General features: G+C 44.8%; 1 protein-coding gene across 1 annotated transcript; it reads left to right on the top strand.

The window, feature by feature from the left end:
* Window positions 1–3,142: 3,142 nt before the first annotated feature.
* On the top strand, window positions 3,143–9,646 carry MTX1 (metaxin 1). Its single transcript, XM_026716354.2, has 8 exons — window positions 3,143–3,265; window positions 4,160–4,229; window positions 4,545–4,621; window positions 5,619–5,711; window positions 6,503–6,685; window positions 7,057–7,133; window positions 8,040–8,194; window positions 9,245–9,646. Exons 1-8 carry the CDS (start codon window positions 3,185–3,187, stop codon window positions 9,472–9,474), a joined length of 966 nt encoding a protein of 321 aa, XP_026572139.1. The 5' UTR covers window positions 3,143–3,184; the 3' UTR covers window positions 9,475–9,646.
* Window positions 9,647–10,255: the final 609 nt, after the last annotated feature.

Raw genomic sequence — 10,255 nt, 5'->3', positions numbered from 1 at the left:
AAACCAATTAAGTGACTTATCTGCAGAAGCGGTGGGGGCTCCCATCGCTGGAGGCTTTTAAGAAGAGACTGGACAGCCCCCCGTCTCCAATTGTATAGGGCCTCCTGCTGGATCAGGGGGTTGGACTAGAGGACCTCTGAGGGCCCTTCCAACTCTGCTATCCTTCCTTCTTTTCTCTCCTTTACATCCTCCTCGTCCTCCTTTTCTGGGGTTTTCATTCATGGCGGAATCCCAGGGAGAAGAAAGCAACTCTGTATTTTATTTATTTTCTTTTATTTATTATTGCCATCGATACAAGCCACATTTCAAGGCCTTTAACTCCGGCAGCTGCCTGCAAATTGAGCCCAACCATTCCTGGGTCTTGGGTAAAATATATATATATATTTATATATCTATTTATATGTCCCAGGAAGTTTATTTTTATTTATCCCGCCTTGTAGCAGGGAGTTCCTTGGATTAGCTATCCAGAGGGGGATTTGCAAAGAATAGGCAGGACTGGGATTTATTCAGGCTTATGCAAGGAGACACCAATTAGTCGTCAAGCCACAGGAATTTCGAGTTATTTGGGTCACAAAAAGACTCGGGGCGGAAAAATTTCGCAATCTTTCTCTTCCACGGAGCTGGCGGAGAAATTTGGAAAGTTAAAAATCTGGAAATGCGGAAATCTTGGAAAGGTGATGTGGGGATACGTTATTTCTTTTTTACTCCAGATCGACTCTGGTGCTGGTGGGAAGTAGGAACCAAACCTTAAATTGTCCTTGAATCCTACAGCTGGAAGGGACTTCGGGGGTCTTTATAAATCTAGTCCACCAACCCACCCCTGCCAAATTCAAGACTGGCCTTTGAAATGAGCTAGCAGGGTGACCTTTGGGGGACCTGTTTTGCCCTAAGAGATAATGTGATTTAAATCACATTAAATCACGAATATTTAATTGAAATATTAAATTACTCAATGTTCTATTAACTAATCTTAATATCTATATCTCTTTATCTATCATCTATTTATCTACGGTATCTATCATCTATCCATCCAACTATCTACCCATCTATCCATCCATCCATTCGTCCAACTATCTATCCATCATCAATCCATCCAACTATCCATCTATCCATCCATCCATCCAACTATCATCCATCCATCCATCATCCATCTATCTATCCATCCATCATCTATCCATCCATCCATCCATCCATCCATCATCTATCCAACCATGTATCCATCAATTCATCCAATTATGTATCCATCCATCTATCATCCATCCAACTATCCATCCATCCATTCATCCATCTATCCATCCATCTATCATCCATCCATCTATCCATCCATTCATCCATCTATCCATCCATCCATCATCTATCCATCCAACTATCTATCCATCAATTTATCCATCCAATTATGTATCCATCTATCATCCATCCATCTACCCATCCATCATCCATCTATCCATCCATCCATCTATATATCCATCCATCATCTATCCATCCAACTATCATCTATCCATCCATCATCCATCCGTCTATCCATCCAACTATCCATCTATCCATCCATCCGTCCATCATCTATCCATCCATCTATATATCCATCCATCATCTATCCATCCAACTATCATCTATCCATCCATCATCCATCCGTCTATCCATCCAACTATCCATCTATCCATCCATCATCTATCCATCCAACTATCTATCTATCCATCCATCCATCATCTATCCATCTATCCATCCATCTATCCATCCATCTATCCATCCATCCATCCATCATCCATTCATCATCCATCCATCATCTATCCATCCAACTATCTATCTATCCATCCATTCATCATCTATCCATCTATCCATCCATCTATCCATCCATCTATCCATCCATCCATCATCTATCCATCCAACTATCCATCTATCCATCCATCATCCATCCATCATCTATCTATCCATCCATCCATTCATCCATTTATTTATCTCCCTATCATCTATCACTTTATATATATACAAAATTGCATTTTGCATTAGGGAAAGTGGCCCGTCCTTCAATTCATCTGTTTGTAAATTTGAGCTGAGCCGCTGGCACCAGGCCGTTTCTTCAGCCGATGACCGATCGGCTTCTGGGGGAAACCAGAATGAACCGCCATGGAATCCGCTCGGCCGGCCGAATGCACGGCGTCCGGTTTCTCGTCCTTCTTCTTTTCCTCCCTCTAATCTTCTGGAAATTCGATGTGTGATTCAGCGCCTGGGCTTCTTGGGTGAGGTCATCTCGGAAGGAATGGCTCGCAAAGGAAGGAGAAGATGATGTAAGGCCGAATGGAATTTGTCTCGGCCATCTGTCTCCGTTTGGACGGGAGCGAGTTCCCACAGACCGAGGCGCCTCGTTACACTGGGAGGGTTTCCTAACCTTGTTTCTCCTGGTCGTAATGGAAAGATCCCGGCCCTCATAATCCCATCAAGTTTTCAAGAGGTCTGGCAAGGATTAGGGGGGGAGGAAGGGTTGAAAAGGGAGATGATAGGAAAACAAGGGACCTTATAGGTCATCTAGTCCAACCCCCTTGCTCGAGCAGAATAATAACAGAGTAAGAGAGACGGCAAAGGGACCTTATAGGTCATCTAGTCCAACCCCCTTGCTCAAGCAGAATAAGCAGAATAACAACAGGGATGGAAAGGGACCTTGGAGGTCATCTAGTCCAACCCCCGAAGATGGAAAACTAGATTAGTTAGAAAATAAAGGGGCGGGAAGCCCAGGATTCTGGCCTTTGCAATCCACCCACCCTCTACTTTAACCTCCCAGCCTCCCCTCCCCCGCTTATAAGGCACTGCAGGGATTCTCACGACCCCCTCCCCACCCCCCCACAAAAAAAATCCCCTTTAGCATGCAACCGGTTTCCTAAGACCCCCCAACCCCCCGCTCCGCTTTATGCAGAAAGGAGGCTAAACCCACTCGCCTCCCGGCTTTTGCAACCCAACACGTGTCTATATATGCAGCAGGCGAAGCTGCTAGGAACGTGTGGAGGGTTGCCAGCCAAGCCACTGTTTGCAAAGAAGCACCGGGGTTGCATTTTGCAAGCCTCGACAGAGGGGGGCGGAAGAGCCCCAAAGGCTGGAGCGGTCCAAATCGGAGTCACTCCTATTTTCCTCTCTCTCTCTCTCTCTCTCTCTCTTGTTTAAGGCTGTTCCGGGTTAGCAAAAGCCAGGGAAGATGGCGGCGCCCATGGAGTTGTATTGCTGGGCCGGCGGGTGGGGGTTGCCCACCGTCGACCCCGATTGCTTGGCCGTTTTGGTGAGGGGGAGGGGAGGGAGAGGAGGGATTTTGCAGGCAAACTTCTCCAAAGCGGGCTTTGCAAATCCGGATTGCGTTTTTTTTGTTTTTGCTTTTGCAAAGCGCTTATATTTTTATCATTATTATCATTATCACTATCATTATTATTATTATCACTATTATTATTATCACTATTATTATGATGATTATTATTATGATTGTGATTGTGATTATGATTATGATTATTATGATTATTGCAAAGCACACTTTTGGATTTTTTTTTCCAGAACGGTTTTTTTTTTTACTTTTTTTATTTTGGCAAAGCGCATTTGGTTTGATTGCAAAGCGCATATTTTCCAATTTGCAAAGCGCATTTTTTTTAAAATTTGCAATGCGCTTTTTTATTTTTGCATTTTTTGTTTTCAAAGCACTTTTGGGTTTGCAATGCGCTTTTTAAAAAAATTTGCAATGCGCTTTTTAAAAAAAATTTGCAAAGCGCATTTTTTTTTAATTTGCAAAGAGCATTTTTTTAATTCACAAAGTGCATTTTTTTTTAATTTGCAAAGCGCTTTTTAAAAAAAAAAATTTGCAAAAGCGTCGGGCGCTGCCTTCTTCTCCAACCGGGCGCCCGCAGGGGGAGTGGGGGGGTGGGAAAGCATTGCAACCATGGGCTGTTGTTGTGGGGGTGTGGGGTAGATGGGGGCGTCTGCAAAAATTGGGTGGCCCGGGCCCCCCCCCCCAGCCGAAAGAAGAAGAAAAAAAGAGACCCAGATTGCTGGTTTTGGTGCTTGCAAAGCAGAATTTTGAAGGAAGAAATTCAGAATAATTTGGATTATGAAGATATGAAGAGGATGGGCTCTGTTGCTGAGGATGCATTCATTCATTTCTCCTCTTTTTTTTTCCTCCCCCTTGCAGACTTATGCTCGATTCACAGGGGTTCCCCTCAAAGTTCACAAAATCACCAACCCCTGGAGAAGCCCCTCGGGTAAGTTTTATTTTGGGGGGTGGGGGTTAGGAAAAAAACAACAACAACAAACCCCCCTCCTGTGAATTGCTTGGAAAGTTTTGATATATTTTTTTTTTCATTGTCTGGGAAAAGTTTTCGATTTTTTTTTTCCCCACCGCTTTTGGAAAAGGTGGGCAGGTTTCTAGTCCTCAAGAGGGATGGGGAAACAGGTGGGAGGGAGAGAGACTCCAGCCTGGGGGATGGGGGAAGAGAGGGGGCGTAAATGGGGCTTCCTCCCTCCCCCACTGCCTCTCTTCCCCCAACCTGCTATTTATTATTATTTTTTCATGGCAGGATCGCTCCCGGCGCTCAAGACCTCGGACGGAGTTTTTTCCGATACGCAGGAAATCATCACCCATTTTAGGAAGCAGGTATATGAACTGGGTGGATGGTCCTGCTCGAATTGAATAGAGCGGGAAAGGGGCCTTGGAGGTCTTCTAGTCCAACCCTGGACAGTCATTTGTCTGAGATGGTATAGGACGGTTCTCCTGCTTGAAGGGGCTGGACTAGATGATCTTCAATGTCCTTTTCTGCCCTATTTTCTATTCTATTCTATTCCATTCCATTTTATTTTATTATTATTCTACTATTCTATTCCCAGTCTTATTCTAATTCTATTCTATATTATTATTCTAATGTTCTATTCTATTCTGTTTTTATTCTTAGAATTCTATTTTATTCCCTATTATTATTCTACTGTTCTATTCTTATTCATTCTTATTCTATATTCTATTCTTTATTATTATTCTATTCTAATTTATTCTTGTTCTAATTCTATTCTATCTTTTATTGTTATTATTCTGTTCTATTTTTTATTATTCTACTATTCTATTCTTCATTCTTATTTTATTCTATTATTATTCTGTTCTATTTTTATTATTCTACTATTCTATTCTATTCTATTCTTATTCATCCTTATTCTAATTCTATCCTTTATTGTTATTATTCTGTTCTATTTTTTATTATTCTACTATTCTATTCTAATTCATTCTTATTCTATTCTATCCTTTATTATTATTATTCTATTCTATATTTTATTATTCTATTCTAATTCATTCTTATTCTATCCTTTATTGTTATTATTCTGTTCTATTTTTATTATTCTACTATTCTATTTTATTCTATTCATATTTGTTCTTATTCTATATTCTATTCTGTTCGCTTCTATTTTTATACTTAGAATTCTACCCTATTCTATTCATTATTATTCCACTAGCGTTCTATTCTTATTCATTTTTATTCTATATTCTATTCTCTTTATTATTATTCTACTATTCTGTTCTATTCTTATTCTTATTCCTAGAATTCTATTGTATTCTATTATTCTTGTCTATTCTTTATTATTTTTATTTTCTTATTCTCATTTAGCAATTTAATGCAGATTACGACCTCTCGGCGTTGCAAGGAGCGGACACACTAGCCTTCCTTTCTCTGATAAATAGGAAGCTCCTGCCCATGTTGGTGAGTTTTTTTTGTGGGGGGGGCAGAGAAGAAATCTGGGGAGACGTGTGACCCCAGGACATAAATATGAATCCGTTGTCAAAAAGTCCATTAAGAGTTGCAATACTAATCCAAATATTTCATGAGTTGACACCAGTTGCTTTTTTTTGTGGGGGCGGGAAGGCGTGTAAAATCATTCTGTTGCATATACAAAAGAGAATGTTTAATGATACACATTTTAACAGCGGCTAGGAGGCTATATGCTCAAAATTGGAAAATTCGATAGTACACCCACAGATGACATGATTATAAAAGAAAAATAATGGAGTGCGCAGAAATGAACGAATTCACAGTGGAATTGCAGGAGAGGAAAGAAATAGAATACTACGTGGCCTGGGAATGTCTGGTTAGACAATCGAAAGAAAATATAACGCAAAAGTAGAAGCTTTAAAGAGTAATTGTAAATAGTGTGTGTATATGTATGTACAGGAGAACAGTATAACTATGTCACAAATAGCTGCAAAAATGCATGTAGAATTTGTTTTTTAAAGGGGAAAATTTAATAAAATGTATACAATTGTTGTACTGCATCTACTAACCTCACCAATTTTTTTGGGGGGGGGGGAAGTGTGTAAAATCATTCTATTGATATACATCTATAAAAAAAAAAATTTTTTTTCCCCTCATGTGGACTAGAAACCTTGCTCCTTGGCATTTTTTTTACTTTTTATTTTTATTTTTCTCCTTTTTCCTCCTCTAACCGAGGTTTTGGGGGTAAGTTCACCGTTGGGATTCTCCTCCTTTCCCGACAGATCCACACTTTCTGGGTGGACGCGAAGAATTACGTGGAGCACACGCGGAAGTGGTACGCGGAAGCCATTCCGTTCCCGCTTAATTTCTTCCTGCCGAGCCGAATGCAGAAACGGCAGCTGGAGCGTTTGCAGACGATCTGCGGGGAAACCTGGCAGGACGATGAAGAGCGGTTGGAAAAACAGGTGAAGGAAGGACAGGGGTGGGGTTCGAATTTCTTAACAGGAAATTTGCGGTTCTGGGGCTCTGTGGGCGGGGCCTAATTTGTGGGTGTGGCTTCAGGGTCATGGGACTGGGCGTGGCTCGGATGTAAACACTGCGAATGTTTTACGTAAATGTTGAATTTATTTAATAGAATGTTAAAATATTTAAAATAAAGTAGAATAAAGTTCAGGTGAGTCAGGTTGTCTCCAGCTGGTGTTTTCTAGACTGCGACCACCAGGGGGCAGCAGTCCAGCTCGAGAGGCCTGGGAATGCCAGTCTGGCTGGGGATGATGGGAGCTGTAGTCCAAACGCATGACCCAACGGTGATTGTTGTTGTTTTGGACACCCGCAGCTTTATCGAGACGGTTGTGAGTGTCTCACCCTTCTGTCGCAACGCCTCGGGAGGAAAAAATTCTTCTTCGGAGACTCGTAAGTAACTTGGGAGTTGAGGGTCCCGAGTAAATGACCTGTTTCAGGTCGTCCTCGATTTACGACCAAAAACGGGGTTGGGACTTGGCGGTCGTTCAATGAGCCGCACATGATTTTATGAGGGTTTTGTGGGGGGGGGGCAGTCATTAAGCGAATCGTGTGGCCTGATATTGTTTGTTGCAACACCCCCACCCTGGGGAAGGTTGCTAATCCCATGATCCTGTGACTACGGGACACAGCAAGCACCCTAAACGTGGGTAATCCCCATTCGCTTAGTGACGGTTTGAAGGTACGTCACTGAAAGCGACAGGGGTCCTTTTTTCGGCATCCGAGTGGCGCGGTGGCCTAGAGGGGGCGTTCTCGCCTCACCATCAGCGGGCTGTGAATTCGATCCTAGGTAGCGGCGGATATTTCTCTCTCTCCGGGCACAATGAGAATATTATCTGCCGAACGTAACTCCTCACTGGCAACAGGAAAGGCAACGGGCCAGTAAAAAATACTCAGCTCCATTTTAGTTGCCCAGACTCCACCCACAAGGGATTATGGGGTCATTCAAAGAAGATGATGATGAACTTGAAGGCCGTTACAGCATCTCCACAGTCACGGGATCAAAATCGAGACCGCTGACTCGTATTTATGATGGCCGCAGAGTCCCGGGCGGGGGAGTGTGTGTGACGAGTCGTGTGATTTCCCGCTTCTGACAAGCCAGGTCAATGAGGAAGCCGGAGTCACTTAACAATCGTGTTAACTCACTTAAGAACTGCATTGATTCGCTTAACAACTTTAAAAAAAAGATGGTCTCGCTTAGCAACATAAATTGTGGGCTCGGTTGTGGTTGTAAGTCAAGGACCGCCTATGACATGCTGTGGCTGAGTCTCTGGATTGTTCCGTCTTCTCGTTTTTCAGGCCTGCCTCCCTGGACGCCTTCGTCTTCAGTCTTTTGGCCGGCCTCTTTAACGCCAAACTTCCCAACGGGAAATTCCAGCAGCACCTGAACTCGCTCCCGAACCTTTGCAACTTTTGCACGTCTATTTTGAGCCTTTATTTCCCCTGGGATGGAGGTGAGTTTGGAGAAAAATCCTCTGGGACGATTCTCGGTCACGGGAGTCCAGCTTTAACAGAAAAGTGGGGTTGGGAGGGACCTTGGAGGCCATCTAGTCCAACCCCCTTGCTCAAGGAGGAGATCCTATCCCCCATATCAGACCAATGGTTGTCCAGGCTCCTCTTGAAAACCTCGAGTCAGGGAGGGAGGGAGGGAGGGAGGGAAGGAAGGAAGGGAGGGAGGGAGGGAGGGAGGAAGGAAGGAAGGAGACGTGAGAAAGGGAGGAGGGAGGCAGTGGAGAGAGGGAGGGAGGAAAGGAAGGAAGGAGACATGAGGGAGGAAGGAAGGAAGGAAGCAAGCAAGGAAGGAAGGAAGGAAGGAAGGAGAGAGACATGAGAAAGGGAGGAGGGAGGCAGTGGAGAGAGGGAGGGAGGAAAGAAGGAAGGAAGGAGACATGAGGGAGGGAGGGAGGAAGGAAAGAAGGAAGGAAAGGGAGGGAGGAAGGAAGGAAGGAAGGAAGGAAGGAAGGAAGGAAGGAAGGAAGGAAGGAAGGAAGGAGACGTGAGAAAGGGAGGAGGGAGGCAGTGGAGAGAGGGAGGGAGGAAAGAAGGAAGGAAGGAGACATGAGGGAGGGAGGAAAGAAAGAAGGAATGAAGGAGAGAGACATGAGAAAGGGAGGAGGGAGGCAGTGGAGAGAGGGAGGGAGGAAGGAAGGAAGGAATTACAGTTGGGAGGGACCTTGGAGGCCATCTAGTCCAACCCCCTTGGAGGGAAGGAAGGAAGGAAGAATAGCAAATTAACAGAGTTGGGAGGGACCTTGGGGGCCATCTAGTCCAACCCCCTGGGAGGGAAGGAAGAATGACCACAGAACGCCACAACCCCAGTTGTATTGTCCAGCCCCTGAGATTCGATCCCGGGACCAGCAGAACTCCAAACTGGATCCGACCTAGCTCCCCATTGTCCCGACCGTCACCCCCTTCAAACGACGGCCGCTGAGCCCCGTGGCTTCTCCCCTTCCCCCCACCCCGATCGAAGCCGTTCCTTGACCGGGTGTTTGCCTCCCCCGCAGGGGACCCCCCACCCAACCTCCACAAAGTGCCGCCCGGCGACGCCAGCGAGGCCGAAGGGGAGACGCACAAGCGGCGCAACCAGTTCCTCTCCGTCCTGGTTGCGCTGGTGGCCATGGTGGGCTACGCCTTCCTCTCCGGGATTGTGTCCATCCACAAGGAGACCCCGCGCCACGCCGACCCTCACGCCCTCACGCTGGACGAGGCCGAAGAGGAAGAGGAAGAGGAGTGAGGGGACGCGGGACGGTTTTGCCACACCGGCTTCCAACAGACCTTTTTTTAAAATATTTTTTTTTATAGCGAAGCTGCCTCCGGTACCGCTGACTCAAAAAAAACCCTTTTTTTAATCCATTCCAGGGACGATCGAGCTCAATAAATTAGAGCCACTTGCTGGTTGAACCGTTGGTCTGCCCTTTATTCCTTATTTATTACAGGTTAACAAACTCCAAACGCCTGTCGCTAAGCGAGACTTGCCTCCATGAGTTTGGCCAACTTTTCTCCTGACAAATTAATTAAATGAACCCCTGTCATTGCTGAGTGAGGCACTCCGTTACTAAGTGAATCTGGCTCCCCCCACCCATGGACTTGGCTTGCCCGAAGGACGCAAAAGGGGATTGCGTCGTAAGTCCGAGACTGTTGCCAAGCATCTGGATTTTGCAACGGTGTGGAAAGGGTGGAAAACAGTCCTAAGCCATAATTTTTTCAGGGCCATGGTGACCGCAACCGTCGTAAGTGGAAGCCAGGTGCCAACCTCTGAATTCTGAGCGTGTCACTGTGGGTCGTAAGTGTGAAAAATGGTGCTGAGTCCCTTTTTTTTCCAAGGCCGTTGTAACTTTAAATGAGCTGTAAATTGAGGACAATATAATTGGTTGTAATAGGAGCTGTGAATTTGGGGGTCTTGGTATGATTCGCTTAACGGCAGTGATTTATTTTAGAACCGTGGCAAAAGAAAAAAAAAGAGAATTAAGGATCTTATTTCCCACATTTTTGCCTGTATGCGTTAAGGATCTCTT

Source organism: Pseudonaja textilis, chromosome 16 (assembly GCF_049901715.1).
Source record: "Pseudonaja textilis isolate UNSWEBS1 chromosome 16, rPseTex1.2, whole genome shotgun sequence".
Taxonomy (NCBI): Eukaryota; Metazoa; Chordata; class Lepidosauria; order Squamata; family Elapidae; genus Pseudonaja; species Pseudonaja textilis.
The sequence above is the reverse complement of the archived record's forward strand: the minus strand, read 5'-3'. Positions and strand labels throughout refer to the sequence as shown.